The sequence below is a fragment of the Carlito syrichta genome, unplaced genomic scaffold, assembly GCF_000164805.1.
Source record: "Carlito syrichta isolate Samal-C Ts95f unplaced genomic scaffold, Tarsius_syrichta-2.0.1 Scaffold311810, whole genome shotgun sequence".
Lineage (NCBI taxonomy): Eukaryota > Metazoa > Chordata > Mammalia > Primates > Tarsiidae > Carlito > Carlito syrichta.
The window spans coordinates 53,537-81,128 of NW_007255906.1; the positions used below are offsets into that span (position 1 = coordinate 53,537).

Sequence of the window (27,592 nt, forward strand, 5' to 3'; positions counted from 1 at the left end):
GAACCCGCGGGCTCAGGCAATCCACTCACCTCAGCCTCCCAAAGGCGCGGGATTACAGGCTGAGCCACCAAGCCCGGCTAAAATTTATCTTTTTAAAGTGTACAATTAAGTTTAACAACTTTTTCACTGATAATGAAAAGATGAATGATCTTCTAGTTTTGAGAAAACTGAATTTTTTTCTTTTTGAGCTGGAGTCTTACTCTTTGTCAAGCAGGCAGGAGTGCAATGGCACGTTCTAGCTACCACAGCCTCAATCTGCTGGACTCAGGTGATCCTTCTGTTTCAGTCTTCCAAGTAGCTGGGACTACAGATGCATGTCACCATGCCTGGCTAGTTTTTGTGATTTATTGTCGATACGAGATCTCACAAATTTGCCCAGGCTGGTCTTGAACCCCTGGGCTCAGGCAATCCTCTCACCTCAGCCTCCCAAAGTGCTGGGATTACAGGCTGAGCCACCACACCCAGTCGAGAAAACTGAATTTTTAAGTACACACTCTAAGGCGAGATTACTCTAGGTCTAAATCAGTGTGTATATCCAAGACTTCATCTAATTAGATCTCAAACATGAACTTTGTAGCCCTTTTATTGTTAATATTTTTGCCTTAAATTTTTGTGTTCAACATGTAGGCACAACTTCTTCAACGAAGCGGAGCACTTCTGCAGGTAATAAAGAATCCAGTTCTACTAGAGAAAGATTACGTGAACGTACCCGACTAAACCAGAGCAAAAAACTGCCTTCTGCAGGTCAGGGAGCTAATGATGTGGCACTGGCTAAACGTTCCCGCAGTCGCACTACTACGGAATGTGATGTTCGTATGAGCAAGTCTAAATCAGACAATCAAATCAGTGACAAAGCTGCTTTGGAAGCCAAAGTGAAGGATCTTCTCACACTGGCAAAAACCAAAGATGTGGAAATTTTACATTTGAGAAATGAACTCCGAGATATGCGTGCTCAGCTTGGCATTAATGAGGATCATTCCGAGGGTGATGAAAAATCTGAGAAGGAAACCATTATTGCTCACCAGCCGACTGATGTTGAGTCCACTTTATTGCAGTTACAGGAACAGAATACTGCCATTCGTGAAGAACTCAACCAGCTGAAAAATGAAAACAGAATGTTAAAGGACCGGTTGAATGCATTGGGCTTTTCCCTAGAGCAGAGGTTAGACAATTCCGAAAAACTGTTTGGTTATCAGTCCCTGAGCCCAGAAATTGCCCCTGGTAACCAGAGTGATGGAGGAGGAACTCTGACTTCTTCAGTGGAAGGATCTGCCCCTGGGTCAGTAGAGGATCTCTTGAGTCAGGATGAAAATACACTGATGGACCATCAGCACAGTAACTCTATGGACAATCTAGATAGCGAGTGCAGTGAGGTCTACCAGCCTCTGACATCAAGTGATGATGCACTGGATGCACCATCATCTTCGGAGTCGGAAGGCATCCCCAGCATCGAACGCTCCCGGAAGGGGAGCAGTGGAAACGCAAGTGAAGTGTCTGTGGCTTGCTTGACAGAACGGATACACCAGATGGAAGAGAACCAACATAGTACGAGTGAGGAACTTCAGGCAACTCTGCAAGAGCTAGCTGACTTACAGCAGATTACCCAAGAACTGAATAGTGAAAATGAAAGGCTTGGAGAGGAGAAGGTTATTCTTATGGAGTCTTTATGTCAGCAAAGCGATAAGTTGGAACACTTTAGCCGACAGATTGAATACTTCCGCTCTCTTCTAGAAGAACATCACATTTCTTATGTTATAGATGAAGATGTAAAAAGTGGACGCTATATGGAATTAGAGCAACGTTACATGGAGCTAGCTGAGAATGCCCGTTTTGAACGGGAGCAACTCCTTGGTGTCCAGCAGCATTTAAGCAATACTTTGAAAATGGCAGAACAAGATAACAAGGAAGCTCAAGAAATGATAGGGGCACTCAAAGAACGCAGTCATCATATGGAGCGAATTATTGAGTCTGAGCAGAAGGGGAAAGCAGCTTTGTCAGCTACGTTAGAGGAGTACAAAGCAACAGTGGCCAGTGACCAGATAGAGATGAATCGCCTGAAGGCCCAGCTGGAGAATGAAAAGCAGAAAGTGGCAGAACTGTATTCTATTCATAACTCTGGAGACAAATCTGATATTCAGGATCTCCTGGAGAGTGTCAGGCTAGACAAAGAAAAAGCAGAGACTTTGGCTAGTAGCCTGCAGGAAGATCTGGCTCACACCCGAAATGATGCTAACCGATTGCAGGACACCATTGCTAAGGTACTGTTTAAGTAGATTAAAATGTTCTGGGTCAGCATTTGACAGCTGCCATGTATGACACTGAGAACCAGAATCGCTTACGTGGTGTGTTACTAGCTTTTTGTTTGTTTGTTTTTAAACTGGTATTTTTTAAAGCTTGAGAATGGTTTCTTTTATTAGAATAGAGTGAAAAGTGTTCTCATAATATTGTCACATTTACTCACTTGTATCTCATTAGTATTTTCTTGTCTGTGAGAGGATGTGGCTAGAGTTGAAATTAACATCAGAATTTGTCCCTAGTTTGAGGTATCCCCATGGAGTGGGTCATGAATTTGATGGCCTCATCTCTATTATATTTTGGTGTAAGATAAATGGAGAGCCAGTATTCCAGTTTGTAGGATTAGCTATGTCTGGCCCCTCTTATTCTGCTATAATTGTAGTTTTTCAAATAGAGTTCTGTTGTGAATTAAAAATATTTTTGGAGTATAGAGGCTCCTGTTTTTTAGAGGTCTGTGTATTACTGGCACAAACCTTAGAGATCATTGGCCCAGCCCCTTGTTTTACATGCATGCAGCATAATAGTGAGGATGTAGTTGGAACTGCTGCTCAGAGCCGCTGACATTCTGGCCAGGGATCTGTGTACCCTCCATGGTGGCTATAAAGTGTTTATTTCCATGAGTTGTTTTAATTAGTCTGTCTCACATTTTATGTATTTGTTATTTTAGATCAATGATTTTTAAAATAAGAAATATTAGTATATCTTTGGCCAAATTTTGAATAATTTAGATTTTTTTTTTAGTGATTACTTTATTTTTTTATTTTTTATTTTTGAGTTGGATCTCACTCTGTCGCCCAGACTGGAGTGCAGTGGCCGCTCCTGGCCACCGCAGCCTCGACCTGCTGGGCTCCGGCGATCCTTCCGCCTCAGCCTTCCAAGTAGCCAGAATTACAGGCATGCACTACCACGCCCGGCTGATTTTTTGATTTATTGTAGAGATGAGGTCTCGCTGCCCAGGTGGGTCTCAAACCTGTGGGCTCAGGCAATCCACTCACCTCAGCCTCCCAAAGGTGCAGGATTACAGGCTGAGCCACCGAGCCCGTCTGATCACTTTTTGAGATACTTTTTGAGGACTGAAACTCAGAAAAAATAAGAGATGCAGTTGAGGAGATGTGTGTTATTTGTGGACACATGTTTGTTGAGGGGCTACTATCAACTAATACTTTTGCAAAGATACTATTTGAGAATTTTTTAATGTTTCCATTTTCAATTTGTTAGCGAAATTGTCACAAATAAGACATCATTTTTGTTAGGAGACCATCTTACTCATTAATCAAATACACATGCTTTCAATTCAGTCTTTGGAGAGGAGAAATTTCCAAAATTTTTTTTATAAATAAACTGGCTAAATTCAATGATAGGCCAGTATAATTTTAGTAAGTGAAATAGCAGCAATCCATGCTTAAGCATATTACATAGAATCTTGTATTATCGTGGCATGCTTTTTCATTCTTTTAAACAGCTGTTACACAGTTTGGTTGACTTCCTTCATAGCACCTCTCACTTTGAACTGTGTGTACCTCAATTCTAGAAGTTATCTTAGAACAAGTTTTACTTTTCTAAAACTGAATAATCAATTTTATATAGGTGGAAGATGAATACCGAGCCTTCCAAGAAGAAGCTAAGAAACAAATTGAAGATTTGAATGTGACATTAGAAAAATTAAGAGCAGAACTGGAAGAAAAAGAGACAGAAAGAAGTGACATGAAAGAAACCATCTTTGAACTTGAAGATGAAGTAGAACAACATCGAGCTGTAAAACTTCATGACAACCTTATTATTTCTGATTTAGAGAGTAAGCAATGAAATAACTTTTCAGTCCTTTTTCTTACCCTTTTAAACATGTGAGAATAGTTTGCATTTAGCAGTAAATAGTAATAATTCTGACTAGCATGTAGTCTAAGGGCAAAAGCACAACTGGCTTACAGAAACATGCATGTGGTGAAAGTTCAGTTCACACATTAGTTGATAGACTTCAGACTGCTGTGTTTTGTTCTTATAGAAGAACTATTAGATAGAAGCATTATTTTAAAGTAGTGCCTAATTAATTAAAGTTATTTAAGTGAAAAGCTAATGGGGCTATTATTTTCTAAATGTTAATAAAAGCCATTTAATATTTACTTCTTTTAAATACTAGAAGTAATACTTCTAGTGATTGCCAGTATACTGAAATAGAAAAATATTGATCTTGTGTAATCTTAAGCCTAAGCCACATTTTTGTTTGTCTGATTTTCCTTGTTACTATGAAGATTTTTATAATATGGTGGAATTTAAACCTATGTTTTAAGCTTGTTCTTATGTTAAAAGTTTTTAAAACTTTTTGTTTCCTGATTATTTCATACTTATAAAAAGTTGCAAAATGATGTAAAATATTTCTTTATGGAAATTATGATGAGGAACAAGATATTTACATGACCTTAAAATGTCTTCCCACAGACTGTTTATTAGTTTATTAGTGAGGAGAAAGAAAAAAAACAACAACATAATTACACAATGAAAAAATTGGGCAACACTCTGAGTGATCATATGAGTGACAGAGGCACACAGATATTGGACACAGTGTCACCTAAGCCTTGATCTGAGTGAGGTATAACTTCAGTTACAAAGAAACATTAGACAAAAAAATAAGGAATGTTCCTATAAAAGTAGAAGCATAGAGGATGCTGTAGTTCTCAAAAATGCCATTGTCACGAAAGGCCAAGACTGTGGAAATGTTCCAGATTAAAGGGGGCTAAGGAGACATGTCGATTGAATGTAACACCTGTGCTTAGACAGGTCCAGTACTGCAGGGGGAACATGTTATTAAGGACATTATCACAAAATTGAAATGTGTTTGGTAGATTCGATATGGGTATTATATCAGTGTATAAGTTTATGAAGTTGATAGCTGTACTGTGCTTATGATATAAGAGAATATCCCTGTCCTTGGGAACCATACATTATTTAGTGGTAAAGGACCATGATATATATCCTCAAATGGTTCTGAAAAATAATTGGAGATAGATAAATAAAGACAGAGACAGAGAGATGACAGTTAATAAAACAAATGGATACACTGGTTTTTTTTGTTTTGTTTTTTGAGTTGAGATCTCACTATCACCCAGGCTGGAGTTCAGTGGCATGATCATGACTTTTCTGCAGCTGTAAGCTTCTGGGCTCAGGTGATCTTCAACCTCCTAAGTAGCTGGGACCATAGGTGTGTGATACCATGCCTGGCTAATTTTAATTTTTTTGAAGTGATGTGGTCTTCCTATGTTGCCCAGGCTGGTCTCGAACTCCTGGACTCAAGCAATCCTCCTGCCTTGGCCTCTCAAATTGCTGGGATTATAGGCATGAGCCACCATGCCCAACCTACAAATGGGTACACTGTTAATAATAGGCAAATCTGAAAGGGTGTATGGGTGTTCTGTATATTATTTTTGCATATTTTTCATCTAGAATCCTCAAGTGTTAACAAATTTCAAGTTGTAATACACTTTTATATTGCTCAAGAGGGAAAGGCAAGGAGAATGGGGGGTAATCTTTTTTGATGCATTGGTTATATAGCTTTTTAAACTTCTGATTCATACTATTCCTTTGGGTTCTACCAGTTTATTATTCCTTGGTAGAATATTGGTTAGTAAATAGATAGAAGATTTAGCCAGATCCCATCAACTATGGATGCATAGGTGGGGAGGCTTGAACCATTGCCAGGGGAAGGTGGGTCATTTGCCAGAGCTCCATAAATGGGGCTGTGGCAGTTCTGAGCTCTGGCTAGCTGACCCAGCTTTGACCCTAGAGCTTTTTTGATCATTCTGAGGCCTCTATACTAAAGTAGCTGACTATGGGTCTGTATCTTTTGGAGATGATAGACAGTCATGGAGATGAGCTTTTTGATTCAAGTTTTAAAAACCTTTCGGTTTAACATTTATATTTAGTTTGTATTTTCTCTTCAGAGAATTTATCTAATTCTACTTCTTTAAATGTAAGAGGTTCCAAAGTTTCTTTTTTTGAGTCGGAGTCTCACTCTGTCGCCCAGACTGGAGTGCAGTGGCCACTCCCAGCCACTGCAGCCTCGACCTCCTGGGCTCCAGCGATCCTTCCGCCTCAGCCTTCCGAGTAGCCGGAATTACAGTTACGCGCTACCACGCCTGGTTGATTTTTTTGATTTAGTGTGGAGGTGAGGTTTGCCAAGTTGCCCAGGCGGGTCTCGAACTCCCAGGCTCAGGCAATTCACTCACCTCAACCTCCCAAAGCGTGGGATTACAGGCTGAGCCACCAAGCCTGGCCTAAAATTTCTAATTAATCTAGAAGTTCAATTCACTTTCCATTTAGTGTACTGTATTAATACCCATTGCTCTTTTGTTTTGAACATGGGAAAGAGTGACATCTTGTGGTAATTGGGACAGTAGCTAAAAAATGTAAATAATCAGTATTGCTAGTGTGAAATTTTACAAATCATTATAGTAATGTAGATTTTATTACTAGAAAATGGCTGAACATCCTGAATAAATTATTTTTAGCCATGCAGTTTCTCTTCTGAGTTTTTCAAAATGAAAAGTTCAAATATACAGAAATAATGAAAAAATAATATAGTTAATATCCACTGCCTGTGTTTGACAGTTAATAACATTTTGCAGTGTTTGCCTTCTGTGTGTGTGTATGTGTGTGTGTGTGTGTGTGTGTGTGTGTGTGTGTGTGTATTTAACTGAGCTAGTTGATGGTAAGTTTCAGACCTCATGACATTTAACCCCTAAGAATTTCAACATGCAACTCCTCATAAAAAATTCTCATAATCACAATATGGTGAAATTAGTTATAATTTCTTAGTATCACTTAATAGCCCTATTCAGGTTTTCCCAGCTGTCCTCAAAATTTTTCTGAAAAGTTTTTAAGAGCAATGGGTATTAGTGCAGTACACTAAATGGAAAGGAACTGAACTTCTAGGTTAGTTAGAAACTTTAGAACCTCTTACATTTAAAGAAGTAGAATTAGATAAATCCTCTGAAGAGAAAATACATTTATAATGTTTATAAGAACTAGGATCTAAACAAGTTTTACACTTTATACATTACATTTAGATGTTATATCTCTGTAGTCCTAAAGGGGTCAGTTTTATTTTCCTTGAGAATTCTAGCATTTGGGGTAGATGCTAAGTCAGTTTTTGGAGTAGGAGACTTGATGACCAAGAATATTGTTAATAGAGAAATTGAGATTTTCTTCTACAGCATGCTTTAACAGCTATCATCACAAATGAAGTTTAGAACTTTCTCATTATCCCCAAAAGAAATTCTATACCCATTAATAGTCACTCCTCATTTAAACCCGAGATGGTTAATCCTGACTTTGGAATCAGTGGGATGGATTTTAAAGCTGCTGTTGTAACTATACTCAAGGATATAGAGGTCAAGTGTGATGGTGGCTCATGCCTGTAATCTCGGCACTTTGGGAGGTGGAGGTGGGAGGATTGCTTGAGACTAGGAGTTTAAGACTAGCCTGGAAAACGTAGCAAGATTTCATCTCAAGAATTAAAAAAAAAATGTAGGGGGAAATATGCTTGTCATGAATGAACAAAAGGCAAATCTATCAATAGAGAAATAAAAATGATAAAAAAGAATCAAGTAGAAATTCTAGAACTGAAAAATGTAACATCTAATATAAAAAATTTACTGAATCATTTAAACAGCAAAGAAGAGATACAGAAGAGTCAGTGAACTTGGAGATAAGTCAGTAGACATTTATATGAGAAACAGGGAGGAAGAAAAATTAAAAAAAAAAGGAATAGAGCATCAGTGACCTGTAGGATAATATCAAGCACTGTAACACATGTAATTAGAGTTCCAGAATGCTTCCAGATCACATTAGTGCCATAGTGATTAGACCTGGCTTCAGTGCTTATCAGTAGTGCTTGGATTTAGCATCTAAACTTGAAAAATCTGATGTAAAAACTCACTGAAGACTTCTGGTTCAAGATGATGGCCTGAGATCACACGTATACTTGCTTTCCTTCCCAAAGTCCTATTGACATGGCAGAAGAAATAGAAAAATTTCACTGAACCTAAAACCAACATAGAAAACAGAAGGGGGGGTCCCATGAGTAGATCATCAGTTTTGAATAATTTGTGGGATTGGTGATATGGAGAAATCAAACAGAATAGAAAAACTCACAGTTATAGGAGAACACTGAAATTCTGAGTAATACTTTCCCAGCAAAACATTAGGGACAAGAGGACTAAATCTCCTGCTCAGGGATAGTAGTGACTGGGAAGAGTAGCAGGAGCAGACCATAGTGCTAAAGGATTACCAGAACCCTGTACCCATCCTCTTCTCTGTAGGATGCTGGCTCTGGTATTTGCCCCAGCCTGCTGCTGAGTTCAAACTCTTGTTCTTCTTCTTTTCTTTTTTTTTTTTTGAGTTGGAGTCTCATTCTGTCACCCATACTGGAGTGTGGTGGCATGATCACGGCTACCACAGCCTCGAGCTGCTGGGCTCCGGGGACCCTTCCACCTCAGCCTTCCAAGTAGCTAGAACTGTAGGCATGTGCTGCTATGCCCAGCTAATTTTTTGATTTATTGTAGAGACACGGTCTTGCCATATTGCTCCGGCTGGTCTCAAACCCCTGAACTCAGGCAGTCCTCTGACCTCAGCCTCCCAAAGTGCTGGGATTACAGGCTTGAGCCATCACACCCGGCCTCAAACTCTTCTTTAAATTAAAGACAAGAGAATATGGTGCCAGAGGCTGCTAGTATGACATTGGTATCAGAAAGGGAAGTGAACCCAATGCCTAAAGTAACTTCAGGCTGCCATATGGTCTTGAAGAGAAAACCACACAAAGGTAAAGGCAGTTTAGACCATGCAGTGAAACGGATCCACCACCCATCTCCTCAGTTGGAGCTACCCATTCCCCATTTGTACATCCAGAGAGAACACCTCATAGGCATGTGTCATCAGTGGAGGCTATATTCAGTTGTTATATTGAGAGGCCCATGGATAGAATAGTGACTCCCTCGGTTTTTGAGCAACATGCAAAGACTATTCTTGTCTTTATGAATAAGAAAGACCAAGGAGGATTTACTGGACATTTAAATATTGTAAACGAGCATAAAAGAGAAACAGCAGAGGCCAAGGATGGTGGCTCTTGCCTGTAATCCCAGCACTTTATGAGGTGGAGGCTAGAGGATTAGCCAAGCCCAGGGGTTCGAGACTAGCTCGGGCAACTTGGCAAGACCTCATCTCTACAATAAATCAAAAATTACCCGGCCCTGTTAGTGCACTCCTGTAGTTCCAGTGACTTGGAAGGCTGAGACAGAAAGATTACCTGAGCCCAGCAGGTCAAGGCTGTGGTGGCCTTGAGCATGCCACTGCACTCCAGTCTGGGTGACAGAGTGAGACTCTGACTCAAAAAAAAAAAAGAAAGAAAAGATGAAAGAAACAGAATGAAACAGATCAAGTGAGCACAAAGAAATAAAGTTAATGACTTCTCCAATATCCCAGCGAGACCAAAGCTTGATTGGTGTCAAGAATAGTGGCATTGGTGAGATCTCAGGTCTGGCTCAGGCGATGTATACCTATCAGTCACAGTGGCTTCTCAGCCACTAACTGTTTGCGTAGTAATACACTCTGAATGTATGGAATGGGGTCTGAGTGCCTTTCCTGAGATGAGGCAAGAGCCTGATACTAGCCTCAGGTCTTGTATCTTTTCCTTGGAGCACAGTGGTGACAGTGGTGAGCAAGGGCTAGCTCAAGATTAGGGAAGTAGCAAGGAAACAAAGGAAGAGAATTGTATGAAGGAGGTTCAAAAAACCCTGAAATTTAAATGAAAAATTGTGTATTTACGCTTGCATGTTTAAACTTCAGTCACCTTCAAAATGTTCTCCATTTGATGCAATATACCTATGGAGACACTTTTTCTACTGCTCAGAACAGTTTTTGAACTCATTAGTTTTGATACCTTTTAGTGCTTCTGCTGTTTTTTTGTTTTACCTCTTCCATATTGGCAAAACATTTGCCTTGGAGAATTTTTCATCTGTGAACAAAAAAAGTCACTCAGGGCGAGATGGGGTGAATAGGAGGGTGAGGCACCGGGATCATGCCATTTTTGGTCAAAAACTTCTGAACACTCAGTGGAGTGTGGGCAGGTGTGCTTATAAACCACCCATCATGAAATGGGCAAATGCTTTGGAAAGTATCTCTAAAAAAATTCACTGAAGCCAAATGCAGCCTCTTACAACAATGGTAGCTAGTACACTGATGCTGATGGGTTCCTAGAACACTCACCTAGCAAGGGAAGCCTGTACTACAAGGAACTAGCCCTTTAAAAAGATAATTCTGGATTTTTGGGGGCCCCTCCTTGTATAATTCTGTGGTGGGAAGAACCTCTCTAAACATGGCATAGCACCCAGAATGATATAGGAAAAAAAAGTCTCATATTTGGCTATATGTAACTGAAATTCTAAAATTCCCCCAAAGTATAATAAATAGATAATACTGAGAGAAATATTTGTAACATTTAAACAAAAAAATCAAGAAATTATACATATCAACAAGACTCGGGAAATCTATTCGTTAAATAAAGTATATAAATAAACAAGTCAAAAAAAGACATAAAAAGATGCTTGGATTACTAAAATGCAAAGAAATACAAAGTAAGACAAAAGGCCAGTTTTTACTTATCAAATGTGTAAAAATGAATGGTTGATAATACATGAGAGGGAGGAAAGAGTCCTTTCATATACTGTTGGAAGCAGTATAGATTTCTGCAGCCTTCTTAGAATATTGATCAAAATTTTAGAAGTACAACATTGACTTATCAATCCACTTCTAGAAATCTGTACCCTTAAGAAACATTGTTAAGATTACAAATGTAATAGATATGGATGCTTGCTGCAGAATTGCTTGTTACCACAAAAACTTAGAAACTACTTCTGTTTTCAGTAGTTGAGATCAGGGATCCCCAAAATTTAGGCCATGGACTGATACCAGTCTGTGGCCTGCTAGGAACAATGAGTGGGCAGGTGAGTGACAGTTGAACAAGTGAAGCTTCATCTGTATTTACAGCCCCTCCCTATTGCTCACATTACTGCCTGAACTCTGCCTTCTGTCAGATCAGTGGTGGCATTAGATGCTTATGGCAGCACAAACCCTATTGTGAACTGCACATACTAGGGACCTAGGTTGTGCACCTTATGAGAATCTAACGCCTGATAATCTGAGGTGGAGCTGAGGCAGTCAGTGATGCTAGTGCTGGGGAGCAGCTCTAATACAGGTTAACATTAGCAGTGAGATTTCGCTGCACAGAGACCATAGTAAATCAATTGCTTGCAGACTCATGTCAAAACCCTATCAGTGAGTGGCAAGTGAGTAGATGTACTTCAATTGTACAGCTGCATCTGGTGGCAGGCTTTAAGTCAGACACTTATTTTAGTCCATGCATGGCCCACCTGTTATTTTATTTACTGCTTCTGTCCATGCCTCTTTTTTAAGGTGAATTGTATAATTATTTCATTTCATATTACATTGTAATGATAGTATATTATTACACACAATAAATGTATTTGCTTTACTCATCCCCAAACCACTACCCTTCTACCCCTGCCTAGTCCGTGGAAAAATGTCTTCCATGAAACTAGTCCCTGATGCCAAAAAAGTTGGGAACTGCTGGTTGAGATCTAGTTAATAACTAGTGTGCATGATGGATCTCTACTCTGGCTGTCATTTTACCAGTGATGGTAAATAAGACAGGTTTGTGTGTACTGACACAGAGAAATGCTGTAAGCTGAAAATAAAACAAGCCACAGGACAGTAGAGTATGCGCCATTTGTGTTGCATTTAAAGTTAACAACCAATAAATGTTTTTTATCTAACATACTGAAATGGTAATCAGATATAATAATGTTTATTTAAAAATATTGATTTCAGGCCATGCATGGTGGCTCATGACTGTAACCCTAGCACTTTGGGAGGCCATCACAGAAGGAATGCTTGAGGTCACTAGTTCAAGACCAGCTTGGGCAACACTGTGAGGCCCCATCTTTATAAAAACAATTAGCCAGGCATGGTGGCATGTGCTACTCAGGAGGCTGAGGTGGGAGGATCACCTGAGCCCAGGAGACTGAGCTGAGTTATGATTATACTACTGCACTCCAGCTTGGGGGACAGCGAGGCTCTGTGTAATGTGTGTGTGTGTGTGTGTGTGTGTGTGTGTGTGTGAGACGCGCATGTATATATATGTTTTTTCTTTTTGAGTTGAGTTCTCACTCGCAGTGGCATGATCATAGCTCACCTTAACTTCAGTCTACTATTTCATATACATATTGTATGTATACTTGAAATATATATCAACTGCATATTTCAGTGTATTCTGTATAATAATAAATAACTTGAAATAAATATCCAAAAAATTCCATATATTTGAGCTAGAACCTTTTAATGAATTGATTTAGGTCCTATCAATAGTTTTATGTGGTCCTTCATCGCTTTGTCCACTTACAGAAGTACGTTTTCAAGTAATATCTAAACAACTGTGTAGAGACATTCATTATGTTTATATAAAACATTGGAACCATTCTAACTACCTGTTAATAGGAGATTGCTAAACAAATCATATATTCAGTTGATGGAATACTGTGTGACCATCAAAATAGTGCTGCAGATTTGTATTTATTGATAAAGTTGGCTATTTTCTGTTGCTAAGTAGGAAGATTTATGAAGCAATATAATTAGTATAATCCCATTTTTCTTTAAAAAATATACTCACATATGTATGAAGTCTGGGTGGATATATGCAAATGTAAGTAATGGGTAGTCTTATTTTTATTACCTTTTTCTGATTTCCATACTTCTTATTGTGAGCATGCATTACTTTTAGAATCAAGAGAAAAAGGCTATACTTACTTTTTTTGGGAACAATAAAAATAAGTAAAATAAAAAGAAAAACAATTAAGGAAAAAAAATCAAAACTCATCTGTGTCCTCTTCCCACATCAGGAATTCTAGGTTGATGATATAGCTTTTATCTGGTACCTGGACACACTGCCCACCCTGTCCCCTGCCCTTGGTGTGTGACTGATTGGTTACTCTTGTCCTTTCCCTCTCTGTAAAAATTGCATGTGGAGTTTAACTGGAGGTACTTGATCAAATGCAAGACTCTGAATGCAGATACAAATAGTCTGTGAGTTTTCTAGGTATCTGGAGGGAAGGAAAGGTTCTTATGAATTTTGATATTTTATGTCCTCAAGAGTCACAGATTGATTGATACGCATGATTGATGGCATATAATTAGACTCAGAATGGATTATTCTTGATTTGTTGAGGACAGTAGGTCCTTGGTGGTGATAAGATTATGAACCCAATTTTTTTTCAGGTTGAAAATCCATCTTTCTTTTTTTTAAAAATTTTCTATTTTAAAGATGTGTGGGGTACAATTCAGGGTTAAGTATACATATGTTCATTATGCAGGTACCCTTGTTGATGAGGTGTGCTCTTCTCTCCCCTGGTAGAATCCCACTACTGCCAATCCTGTGGCCCCACCCCCCCCTGGCACCTGGCAGTTTCCCACTACTGACAGTTCTTTTCTTATAATATTACAATAATTGTTCAAGGTCCACTTATGATTGAGAACATGTGATACTTAGTTCTTTGTTTCTGTGATAGATTACTCAGTATTATAGACTCGTAAGTCTGTCCAAATTGTTGTGAAGTTCATAATTTTGTCCTTCTTTATGACTGTGTAATATTCCATTGTGTATATGTACCAAATTTTTAAAATTCAGTCCTCTTTTGATAGGCAGCATTGTTGGTTCCATGTTTTTGCTATTGTGAACAATGTTGCAATAAACATGCATATGTAGGTATCTTTTTCATAAAGTGATTTGAGTTCCTCTGGGTATATTCCCAGTAGGGGGTTTGCAGGATCGTATAGAAGGTAGATTTTTAGACTTTTTAGAAATTGCCAAACTGTTTTCCACAGAGATTGTACTAGTTTACATTCCTGCCAACAGTGTAGAAGTGTTCCCTTTTTCCCGCATCCTTTCCAGCATTTGTTGTTTTTTGAGTTATTGATGATGGCCATCCTGAGTGGTATCTCAGTGTGGTTTTAATTTGTATTTCTTTGATGACTTGTGAGGCTGAGCATTTTTTTCATGTATCCGTTGTCTGCCCGTATGTCTTCTTTTGAGAAGTGTCTATTCATCTTTTGCCCACTTTGAAATGATGAACCCAATTGTTAAACAAGTAGGGCAGTACCCAGAATTGCTCAGAACAAAATTGATCTAATAACATTGAGAATAGCAATTTACCTGATTTCTAGAATAAAAATAACATTGTAAAAATTGAGTTATAATTTGTAAATAAGAAATAAGTAGTTCTTTTTGTTGATAGAATTGAATGTTGCTTTTGAGTTGAGGACAGACAGTAGATGGCAGTGTCCCTCACACTAGGAAAACTGCAGAGGAAGAAAACTGCCTTTAGAGGCTCCAGAATTAAAGAGTAATGGCTGCTTTCTTGTGTGATCATTAATCATACTAGATGGCAGTTTTGCTCACTAATCTTCCCAACAAGAACTTGGGCACAAACTCATTTGTTTCCAGGAAGGAAAAGCCTGTTGTCATTTTTAATACTTTCTGTTTCAGAGTGAAAATACAGGCATGATTGTAAAGTTTAAATCAAATACCCTAGAGACACTTTTAGTGCACTTTATTCTGTCTAAATATTTTCACTGACTGCCAGCTTCCCTTCTGTTTAAAAGGAATAGTGAATTAGACATGACAGTAATAAATATGTAGCGCCAGGGGCAGAAAAATGCCTTTTAAGAATAGTGATTAAGTCAATTCTGTGGCCATGAATAAAGATATCCATAAAGACAAAAGAATAAGAACAAAAGAAACGAATGCAGTTTGGGATTTTATGATCAGTCTAATATGGTCATGTAGCTTAAAAGTTACCTGAGAATCAAAATGTCAGATGTCATAAGATTTGCTGTCATTTGTCTTATGTTAATTGTTTAATGATAAGTGAATGTGTCCTTTATGACCAGAAGAGAAGGAAAACAATTTTTAGCAAGTTTCAAGAGAACGTTTGCACTCCTCATATTTTTTGTTTGCCTGCCTGTTTAATTATAAAATATTTTTTTTTTTTTTTGAGTTGGAGTCTCACTCTGTCACCCAGACTGGAGTGCAGTGGCTGCTCCCGGCCACCGCAGCCTCAACCTGCTGGGCTCCGGCGATCCTTCCGCCTCAGCCTTCCAAGTGGCCGGAATTACAGGCATGTGCTACCACGCCCAGCTGATTTTTTTTTTTTAATTTATTTTAGAGATGAGGTCTTGCTGCCCAGGTGGGTCTCAAACCCGCGGACTCAGGCAATCCACTCACCTCAGACTCCCAAAGGTGCGGGATTACAGGCTGAGCCACCGAGCCCGGCTATAAAATATTTCTTACATATAAATGCATAAATGAAAGATGTTACCCCTTAGTGTTTTTCAATGCTAGAAATAGTTCAACTTCTGTTCTTATTCCTTATCTATGTCTGATAATATAATCAAAACCCTGAATTTGTATATATGTGAGGTCACATGGGGCCAAATTTGCTTGCTAGTTCCAGAACCATTCTTGCCTCCAGAGACAAGGATCAGGGTTTTGGACTTGTCCAGTCAGGTTGGTGTTTGCTTTGCCCTTAACCAGATTGGATGACCCACTTGGCTCTTAGATTCGAGGTTAAATAAATGTTGGAACACAGAGAATGGACAGGGGTCTACTGGCCTGTGGGCTGTAGGTAAAATCAGAGTAAAGGATTTGTCATTGGATTCCAGTTTCCTTTTTTGTCTTTAACCAAGAAGCAATTGGTTCCTGAGCAGTCGAAGTAACCAACTGTGAGAGATTTACTGAGTGGCAGCTATCAGCATGGCACCCTTCTAAGGCATTCCTCCTTTATGCATGGATTTTAGAACAGATCCTCCAGAGAATGTGACTTCTTTTTGCATTTCTGTTTCTTTGTATCCCCACTTTATCTATAATGGTATTTTGCATCTTACTGGTGCTCATTAAATGTTTACAGAGTGAACTGGGCGTGGTGGCTCATGCCTGTAATCTCAGCTCTTTGGGAGGCCTATTTGAGAGGATTGCCTGAACACAAGGGTTCGATACCAGCCTAGGCAACTTGGCAAGACCTCATCTCTACAGTAAATACAAAAATTAGCCGGGCATGGTGGTGTACACCCATGGTTCGAACTACTTGGGAGGCTAAGGTGGAAGGATCGTTTGAGTCCAGCAGGTTAAGGCTAAGGTATACTCTAGTCTGGATGACGGAGTAAGGCTCCAACTAAAAAAAAACAAAACTTTTTCAGAGTGAATGAAGTTGTTATAAAATTTATATTAAAATAATTTGCGGAATTATCAATTTATTTTATAAATATATTCTTTATTTCATAAAAATATTTTTTATAGGGTTTAAATAGCTGCCTTGGGTTTTTTTTGTTTTGTTTTTTGTTTTGAGTTGGAGTCTCACTCCGTTGCCCAGGCTGGAGTGCAGTGGCACACTCATGGCCACCCCAGCATTGACCTGCTAGGCTCCAGCGATCCTTCTGCCTCCGTCTTCCAAATAGCTGGAACTACAGACAGACGCTACCATGCCCAGCTAATTTTTTTTTCTTTTCTTCTGTTTTTGATTTTTATTGTTGAAATGAGGTCTTACCATGTTGCCCAGGCTGGTCTTGAACTGGCGGGCTCAGGAAATCCTCTCCCAAAGTGTTAGGAGTACAGGCCTGAGCCACCATGCCCAGTCCTGTGCTGGATATTATATAATTAATTGTATAATTAGTTTTACTAACTCACAACATTTGTGTAATCAGTATGTAAAAGAAGTTATGCTTGCATAAATATTTTAGACTAATAACTCTTATGATTAAAAATTCACATTTTAATAGCAGTCAAGTGTTGTTTTGACTGGTTATATGCCAGCAGTATGTGTGTTTCTAACAATTGTTTTTACTGAACTTTTTGTTTCAAAATGAAGACACTGAGGAAGAAAATGATTTAGAAATTTTGATTTTTTTTTTTTGAGTTGGAGTCTCACTCTGTCACCTAGACTGGAGTGCAGTGGCTGCTCCCGGCCACCGCAGCCTCAACCTGGTGGGCTCCGGCAATCCTTCTGCCTCAGCCTTCCAAGTAGCTGGAACTACAGGCGCGTGCTACCACACCCGGCTAATTTTTGATTTATTGTAGAGATGAGGTCTCACCAAGTTGCGCAGGCAGGTATCGAACCTGCGGGCTCAGGCAATCCACTCACCTCGGCCTCCCAAAGTGCTGGGATTACAGGCTGAGCCACCAAGCCCAGCCAGAAATTGTGATTTTTAACTTGATATTTAATATTAGTTAATATTTGAATTGAACAGTCCTTTTTTCTTTTAGTTTTGTATTGAACATTTTTTAGTCTTTATGCATAACAACTGTCTTTGATTTTTTTTTTTTTTTTTTAAGTCAGAGTCTGTCACCCACGTTGGAATACAGTGGCATGATCATGGCCACCGCAGCCTCAACCTGCTGGGCTCAGGCAATCCTTCTGCCTCCTTCCAAGTAGCTGGAACTATAGTCACATGCCACCACACCCAGCACATTTTTTGATTTATTACAGAAATGAGGTCTCACCAAGTTGCCCAGGCTGGTCTTGAACCTTGGGCTCAGGCAATCTTCTTGCCTTAGCCTCCCAAAGTGCTGGGATTATAGGCATGAACCACCATGCCCAGTACTTTTTTTGAATTTCATATTTAAGTATCTCCTCTTTATATTATTCCTTTGAACACAGCTATAAATATTTATACTTTGGTGGTCTTTTCAGATACAGTTAAAAAACTCCAGGACCAAAAGCATGACATGGAAAGAGAAATCAAGACACTCCACAGGAGACTTCGGGTAGGATAAAACTTCATATATCATCTTATTAGAAAACATTGTTTTCTGAAAATTTCAGGTGTAGTCATTGACCATATCATTGGGCTTTGGGCAGAAAGCAAATGCTGTAATTTCAAATTGGGACTGGTGCTGAATTTGGGGTAGAAGAATGTACTACATGTTGAGTGTCCCTAATCTGAAAATCTGTAGTCCAGAATGTTCCCAAATTTGGAACATTTTAATTGATAGCCTGATGTTCAAAGAAATTGCTCATTGGAGCATTTGGGATTTTAGATTTTTGGACTGGGATATTCAACTGGTAAGTAAAATGCAAATATTCTAAAACCTGGGAAAAAAAAAAAGGCAAATGTTCCCAAGCATTTTGAATAAGGACTGATCAACCTGTAGTAATTTATGAATGGTAATTTTAGGAAGGTAGACTTAGGAAACAAGTGCTACATTTTAGAAAGAATGTTTATTAGCTTTTGATTACGAAGTATCCCAAGCTAAGCTGTTTCCATATGAGTTTTCTTTATTCTGTAGTTTTTTTGTTTTTTTTTTTTTTGAGTTGGAGTCTTACTCTGTCACCCAGACTGGAGTGCAGTGGCCACTCCCGGCCACCGCAGCCTCGACCTGCTGGGCTCCGGCGATCCTTCCGCCTCAGCCTTCCGAGTAGCCGGAACTACAGGCGCGCACTACCACGCCCAGCTAATTTTTTGATTTTATTGTAGAGATGAGGTCTTGCCGCCCAGGCGGGTCTCGAACCCGCGGGCTCAGGCAATCCACTCACCTCAGCCTCCCAAAGGCACGGGATTACAGGCTGAGCCACCGAGCCTGGCTATTCTGTAGTTTTGATCAGCTTGCCAACAGTAGTACTGGCATGCAGAATAAGGGGAGAAAGCTAATTTCCTAGTTTGGTTCATGCCATGGTTGGTCAGGCTACCTTTATGATGTCGAAAAATGTGCTTTGGGGGTGAAGGGGCACTGGGCTTAGGCGTGACCCTGGGGAGACTTCCCCACTCCACCACACCCTCATCCTCCATGACTGTGGGAAGCAATAGACCATGCAGTTCCTTACTGCTTCTTTGTATGATTTTGCCTATCCATATTGAGTTTAGTGTTTTTCTTCTGGCTTCCTCTTCCTTTTCCTTTTCTTTTGATTTTTTTTTTTTCTTTTAGTTTTTGATGTCAGGATATTTATAGTTTTTTGCTGTATGGTTCACATATCATTTATATACCTTCTTGAGCTTTTCAGAGGTAAAAGCTCTGTAAACTTTGAATGATGCTTATTTTCATAAGACTTGCTTTGAAACTTGCATGAGGAAAGGAGACTTGACATTATTATCGTTAATATTTATTGAGCACTCTGAGTGCTTAATGCTTCAGTAAGGGAAATCAGTTAGAAAATCTTTTCCTATTTAAGAACAGGTTTACTAATAATAGATGCATTGCCTGTTAGAAATAGACAATAGTGGTCCTTTGGGATTAAAAAAAATTAATCATCATTTGGGTGGGAATACAGTGAATTCTAGTAATCTAATCATAAACACATTTTATTGCTTTTAAATAAATCTTTATTGCTCTTTTTTGGAAATAAAAAGTTAGTATTTTAATATAGGAAGAATCTGCGGAATGGCGGCAGTTTCAGGCTGATCTCCAGACGGCAGTAGTCATTGCAAATGACATTAAATCTGAAGCCCAAGAGGAGATTGGCGATCTGAAGCGCCGGTTGCATGAGGCTCAAGAAAAAAATGAGAAACTCACAAAAGAATTGGAGGAAATAAAGTCACGCAAGTATGTTCTGAGAAACCAGCTGTATACTTATGTTTCAATAGAGAACACTTAAATCCCAATTTTGTGATGTGATAGTATAGAAAGAGTGTGAAGTGTGACACTTACTTAGTTTATATCTGATGGAAGTTACTCAACTTTTCTGGGCCTTATTTTATGACACATGTAAAATAGTATAGTATCTATATGTATTTTTCAGAGTTGTTAGTATCAATGATCCACAACTCTGGAGAGAGCTAGGATAGTCCCTGGCATAAGGGAATATTATGATTCTCTTTTCCCCTCTCCCCGCAGTCCAGACCTGTTACTTTTCTTTAAATTATAGTCTTATTGTTAAGAACGTGAACTCTGGAGTCAGACCTAGCTCCTGTCCAGCTCAACTTCTTACTAGCTGTATGATCTTGGTCAGGAACCTTAACTTCCCTGAACCCTAGTTTTCTCGTCTTTAAAATGTAGACAGTACTACCTGCTTTACAGTGCTGTCATAGGAATTAGATAAGATAATGCCTGCAAAATGTCCAGGGCAGTGATCAGGATACTTTAGCTAGTATTTTTGGAGACCCAAATAAAGAATGCAAAGTGAATTTCTCTGCATCACTCACTTGAAGAATTTTCCATTGATTTATCTTACAACTGCATGAATTTCCACAGCAGTGTTTTTCCTCCCATCCAACATAGAGAACATTGGAAACCTATACAAATTATTAGATGAAATGACATTTATGATGTGTTCTGAGCTGCACGATAAGACTTCATCTATGAGTTGAGGGTAGTATTTTTATGTTTGAGGTATTGTTGAGAATTTGATTACTTTTTACTTTGAATACCTCTTTAGTAGGCATAGGAAAACATTTTAGAAAGCCACAGTGTATCTTTGAAAACTATCTTATTTTATTATTGCCTAGCTTTAGTATATGGCCCTGAGAAAAGTACTGCTAAGCTTTTTTCATTGGATTCCTTAAGCAGGACATGGAATGTGGTCGAAGTTTATTGCTTCTCTACTGGTATAAAATTTGTTTCATGTTACTTTTTTTGCTATCTACTCTTAAATTAATAATATATCGGAAGTGCTTCATTATGTAATTATCCTGAGTGAATGAAATTCTACTCCTAAATGATCATTCCATTGGATTTCAAAAGCTCACCAGTCTTTGAGATACTTACTTAAAAGAAGTAACTTCTAAAAGAGGTAGTATCTTGTAGAGCAGTGGCTCTCAAAGTGGGGCCTACAGATTCCTGAAGGTCCCTAAGGCCTTTTAGGGGTCTATGAGGTCAAACTGTTTTCATAATACCATCATGTTGTTTGCCCTTTTCACTATGTTGACTTTTGCATTGCTAGTGAAAAGCAAGTGTAAACAGTTGATGAATCAAGGCCTTGGCACCAAACTGCACTCATGGTCATTAACATTTTCACTACCATATACTTGTATTTTTTAAAAAATGCAGATTTCACTTAAACTTGTCCTTGGTGAAGCAGTAAATTATTAATTTTACTAAATTTTGGTCATTGAGTACACTCTAGCATTCTGTATGAAGTACTTCTGTATCGGAGATATGGAAAAAACACTTCTGCTATATCTGCTGTCTACTGAAGTGTAAGGTTTTTTGAGGAAGGTGCTGTGTGATTGTTTAGTTTGAGCTACTTTCTTTTTTTTAATGGAATACCGGTTTTACTTGAGAGTGGTGAACTATGGATACTCAGACTTTGGTATTTGATGGATATTTCTTGGAAATGATTAAGAGAGCCTATCACTTCAAGGAAAACAACTAACAGTATTTGCTGCCAGTGATAAAATATGGGCTTTCAAGTGAATGTTAGAATTTTGGAAAACTTGTTATCTGCCGTTGGTTGACTTGGCAGTTTCCCATATTTTCTGAAGAGATTGTTGGTGATATTAACAAATATGACTTAAAAATATATTGTATAACGATAGGCATTTGGAAAATCTGTGAACTTAATGAACAGTATTTTCCTTATGACCAGTGTAAGATGTTAAGCAAGATTGACCAGTGGACTTTAATAGACAGAACAGGAAAAGTTCGTTTATGCAGTTTCAGTTTTCACATTGGAGCTACCACTTGTTGCATTTTAGTGTAGTATCAAAGAAGAATAGCCACAGTTACCTAAAAAGGCTCTTAAAATATTCTTCCCTCTTCCATTTGTAGACCTATATGAGACCTGCTTTTTTTCATCACAGTAGATTGTATACAGAAGAAATGAGAACCTAACTGCATCAGGCAAAAAATGTTACTCATCTTAATAAGTCTGGTTTATTTTTATTTTTAGATAAATTAATTTTTTTTTTTAAGTTTTAAGGTAGTGAACAATAACTTCCATAAACAAAAGCTTTTTGGAGTCCTCAATCATTTTTTGGAGTAGAAAAAGGGCTCTAAGACTACAAAGTTTGATAATCACTGTTACAGATTCTTCATAAAAATTTCTAATCATGAGAACTAGCTGAACCTGAGATCCTGTGGTACATTTTGAGGCAAAAGACTGCTGGATGCAGTGGCTCACGCCTGTAATCCTATTACTTGGGAGGCCAAGGCAGGTAGATTGCTTGAGCTCAGAAGTTTGAGACCAGCCTAGGAAACATAAACCTTATCTTCACAAAAAAATTAAAAAATTAGCTGAGTGTGGTGGCATTCAGCTACTTGGGAGGCCGAGGCAGAAGGATCACCTGAGTCCAGGAGGTTGAGGCTGCAGTAAGCCGTGATCATACAGTGCACTTCAGCTTGGGTGACAGAATGAGACCCCCAACTAAAAAAAAACTTGAGCTGGGCACAGTGTTTCACGCCTGTAATCCCAGCACTTTGGGAGGCAGACGTGAGAGAATTGCCTGACCCCAGGGATTCAAGACCAGCCTGGGCAACTTGGTGAGACTTTACCTCTACAATAAATAAAAACTTTAGCAAGACATGGTGGCATGTGCCTGCGGTTCCAGCTATTTGGAAGGCTGAGGCAGGAAGATTGCCTGAGCCCAGCAGGTTGAGGCTGTGGTGGCCATAGGCATACCACTGTACTCCAGACTGGGCAACAGGGTGAGACTCTGACTCAAAAACCAAATCAAAGCAAACAAAAACAAACAAAAAGACTATGCCAGAAGAAACCAAATGGCCATCAAAGACTAATTTTTGTAGGGACTGGCTTAATTCTTTTGAGTTGGACTCTCAATCTGTCCTAGACTGGAGTGCAGTGGCATACTCATGGCTACCACAAGCCTTCTAAGTAGCTGGAACTACAGGCATGCACCACCACACTTGGTTAGTTTGTTGCTTTATTATAAAGATGAGGTCTCATCAAGTTGCTCAGGCTAGGGTTGAACCCCTGGGCTCAGGCAGTCCTCTTGCCTCGGCTTCCCAGAGTGCTTGGATTATAGATGTGAGCCACCTTGTCCAGCCAACTGGCTTAATTTTTATCCACCTATAAATGTACTTGATAGTTATATAAATGTACAAACTCTGCAATTGCAATCTCATTCCAGATGAAAACTGTTTTTGTTAGTCAGCTCAATATATTAGAGTGTGCCAAAAGTAAAATGGAATTTTTTTTTTTTTTTCAGATGACTCAGGATGCATCACACTGAGCTTCTAGGGGACTCATGTTACTAATATGGGTCTAGGCTTCTTTTTCTTAGTTGAAATTCTGTTTGGATAATAGAATACAGTCATTTTCTTGTTTTTTTGAGTATGGGCTTTGGCTTCATTTCTTTGTATTTCCATGTCTAAGCACGGCATATTAGCTACAGCCAGTATAAATTATAATTATATTATGTACAGGTAAACTCCCAGACTCATGAGAAAGGCTGGGCCTCCTTGGCAGCTTAGGACCTGGAGATTCCCAGCTCTGAGTCAGGAACTTTGGCCAGTCTGCCTTCCATTTAACTGCAAATTGATTACTGATGTTTTTACCTTACACTTACTCAGACAAAAATGAAATTAGGTGGTTACTTAACTTATTTAGGGTAACGTGATGATATAAAATTTCTTGGTAAATACCAGGAAATGAGAATATTAGACCAGGTAATTTACTAAGCTCAACTGATACAATTTTTCAAAACTGATGCTTTTTAATGCTTTTCAGCTAGGAGCGGGAAAAGTGTGATTTCTAATTCATATGTAAAATGCTTTAATTTCACCGTTTTTTTTTTCAGGCAAGAAGAGGAGCGAGGCCGGGTATACAATTACATGAATGCTGTTGAGAGAGATTTGGCAGCCTTAAGGCAGGGAATGGGACTGAGTAGAAGGTCCTCGACTTCCTCAGAGCCAACTCCTACTGTAAAAACCCTCATCAAGTCCTTTGACAGTGCGTCTCAAGGTAATTGATTTCCTATACATTTTGCCAAGGACATGAAGTTGTGTTCATTTACCATACATTCTTTGGTCTAGTTTTATATTCTTTATCATCTTATTCTCTTAGTTCCATTAACTTTGATATAGTATTAATGAGTTAGACTTAATATAAGTGGTCTCTAATAGGATATTTGAGATTTATTCAGCTTCAGAGTTGTTGATTTCAGACTGGTGCTTTAACCCCATGCAGAGATTTGTCTTCTCTCCCTAGGTAGATCACACACATTCCTGTGACTTTAAGTATCTTTCCTGTGCCGAAGAACTTCCAGATGTGTGACTTTAGCTCTTCCTCTGAACTCCTCAGTCTGTATAAATCTAGATGCCTACTTGACATGAATACTCAGGTGTTTCCTGGACATCTTATGTCCAAAACCGAACCCTTTTCTCCCAGCTTCAGCCTTTCCCTATGTGTAAATGACAGCACCATTCTACACAGGTACTTACACCAAGAAGTCTAGAAATTTTTCTTAAATTCTTCTTTCTTACCCCTACACCTAGTCCATTATTAGCAAGTCTTGTCGATCCAGCCTCCAACATGAATGAATGTCTGTGCTCTGTCTGCTTCTCTTTGTCTCTAGTGGCACAAGCTTTACTTCAAACCATCATCAACCACTAATTTTAGTATCCTCCTTATTAGTATTCTTGTTCCATTCCATGATAGAAAGGTATTTTCTTGTTTAAAATTATTTAATTTTTTAATCATAGTTGGAATGAAATTCAAATTCCCAAATGTCTGCCTACCCCTTCTGGAACCACTCTTTCCTTGTGCGCTATGATCTTCAGGTTCTGAATCGAGCCGGGCTGTCTGTCACACAAGCTCTTCTCTACCTAGAAGCTTCCCCTCCCCTCATTCATATGACTGGCGACTCTTTCCAGTCTCTCTAACTTCCTCACCTTTGGGAAATAGAAAAGGATGTAGTTTTAAAAAATTTATTATTCCCGGGCTCGGTGGCTCAGCCTGTATTCCTGCACCTTGGGAGGCTGAGGTGAGTGAATTGTCTAAGCCCACGGGTTCGAGACCTGCCTGGACAACTTGGTGAGACCTCATCTCTACAATAAATCAAAAAATTAGCCGGGTGTGGTAGCGCGCACCTGTAGTTCCAGCTACTTGGAAGGCTGAGGCGGAAGGATCGCTGGAGCCCAGCAGGTTAAGGCTGCGGTGGCCAGGAGCAGCCACTGCACTCCAGTCTGGGCGACAGAGTGAGACTCCAACTAAAAAAAAAAAAAAAAATTATTATAGTATATCCTAAAGCTAAATTTTATTTTTTAATTTTTTAATTATTTTATTTATTTAATTTTTTAATTTTAAAGATGTGGGGTACAATACAAGGTTAGTTATACAAATGTTCATTATGCAGTTACCCTTGTTGATGAGGTATGCCCCCCTTTCCCCAGGCAGATTAGCTTAAATTTTTATCTAGAAATTCTTTAAACTTTATAACAGGCTACTGGAATCTAAAGTCTGATTATACACAAATGAGTTTTCTTTGACTTAAAAGCTGAGCAAAAGTCACACGTATACTCCTGTACACTACTAGTATAGTGTGTAGCAGTTAGGCAATATCTTCCAACTTAAAATGCCATATTCATAGACATTGAAGTTCTTATATGTAATAGTGGCCCAAGTGTATAATAGTGTTTATATGGTTTGGATACAAATACAGAGTTTTCAATGTAGCATTGTTCGAAAAAAATTGAACACCTGGAAATTGCTTAATGTCCATTAAAAGGGCTAAGACAGTAATGACCCATTAATATAGTAGAATACTATGCATCTTTTAATAAAGATGACAGATCTTGAAGTACTAATGTTAAAGTATGTCTGTGATCCTTTGTACAAGAATGCCACCTGAGCAGTCGCTCTGTACTCTGTAATCCTTTATAGCAAGTTACAGACAGGTATTAATATGCACACACACACACACTCACACACACACACACACACACACACACACACACACACACACACACACACACACTAGTATATAGTGTGCATGATCTTATTTTATTTTATTTTATTTTTTTGAGTTGAAGTCTCACTCTGTCGCCCAGACTAGAGTGCAGTGGCATGCTCCCAGCTACTGCAGCCTATTAATATGCACACACACACACACTCTCACACACACACACACACACAGACACACACACACACACACACACACTAGTATATAGTGTGCATGATCTTATTTTATTTTATTTTATTTTTTTGAGTTGAAGTCTCACTCTGTCGCCCAGACTAGAGTGCAGTGGCATGCTCCCAGCTACTGCAGCCTCGACCTGCTGGGCTCCAGCAATCCTTCCACTCAGCCTTCCAAGTAGCTGGAACTACAGGCGCGCGCTACTACACCTGGCTAATTTTTTTTTTTTTTTTTATGTTAGAGATGAGGTCTCGCCAAGTTGCCCAGGCAGGTCTCAAACCCGCGGGCTCAGGCAATCTACTCACCTCGGCGCGGGATTACAGGCTGAGCCACTGAGCCCGGCCCTTATTTTGTTTTTTTTAAAGTACATAGGTAGCTAAATGTATCTGCATTTGAAGTGCAGGAAAGATGCACTCATAACTAACTGCCTCTGGGTAATATGATGGAGTAAGGTGAAAGAAAGACATTAAAATATATATGCTTCAAGCTGGCAAGTACCTATAGTACCAACTACTTGGGAGACTGAATCTGGACAACCTCGTGAATCTGGGAGTTCAAGGCTATAGTGCACCTTGGTTGCACTTGTGAATAGCTACTGCACTCTAGCCAGGGCAACATAGTGACTTAACAGAGCATAAAAAGTTTAAAAAAAAAAGAAGACAAAATATATGTGCTTTGAAAGTAAAATGATAATAGAATATCTACATTAAAGTAAAATCATATAGCTATTTAAAATGTTAATAAGATATGTGTTAATGAAAAAAATAATATATCTGCTTCTATACTGATTTTTTTTTTTTTGAGTTGGAGTCTCATTCTGTCACCCAGATTAAAGTGCAGTGACATGCTCAGGGCCCCACTGCAGCCTCAACCTCAGGCAATCCTTCCACCTCAGGCTTCCAAATAGCTGGAACTATGGGCATGTGCTGCCACACCTGGCTAGTTCTTTTGGTTTATTGTAGAGATGAAGTCTTACCACGTTGTCCAGGCTGGTCTCAACCCCTTGGGCTCAGGCAGGCCTCTCACCTTGGCTATCCAAAGTATTGGGATTACAGGCGTGAGCCACCGATGCCCAGCCAATATACTGATCTTTTTAAAAAATGTTATTTTATTTATTTATTTTTTTGTTGGTTTTTTTTTTTTTTTTTTTTTTTTG

General features: G+C 38.9%; 1 protein-coding gene across 3 annotated transcripts in view; it reads left to right on the forward strand.

Moving 5' to 3' along the window:
* SPECC1L (sperm antigen with calponin homology and coiled-coil domains 1 like) overlaps positions 1 to 27,592 on the forward strand; it is a 128,805-nt gene that overhangs the window by 18,595 nt on the left and 82,618 nt on the right. For 2 of the 3 annotated variants that reach the window (XM_008069096.2, XM_021718089.1), the window contains exons 3-7: positions 628 to 2,258; positions 3,883 to 4,090; positions 18,102 to 18,175; positions 19,773 to 19,948; positions 24,100 to 24,263. In XM_008069096.2, coding sequence (XP_008067287.1) covers positions 628 to 2,258; positions 3,883 to 4,090; positions 18,102 to 18,175; positions 19,773 to 19,948; positions 24,100 to 24,263 — 2,253 coding nt within the window. The remainder of the gene's footprint in view (positions 1 to 627; positions 2,259 to 3,882; positions 4,091 to 18,101; positions 18,176 to 19,772; positions 19,949 to 24,099; positions 24,264 to 27,592) is intronic. The other variant, XM_008069097.2, reaches the window with a different exon arrangement.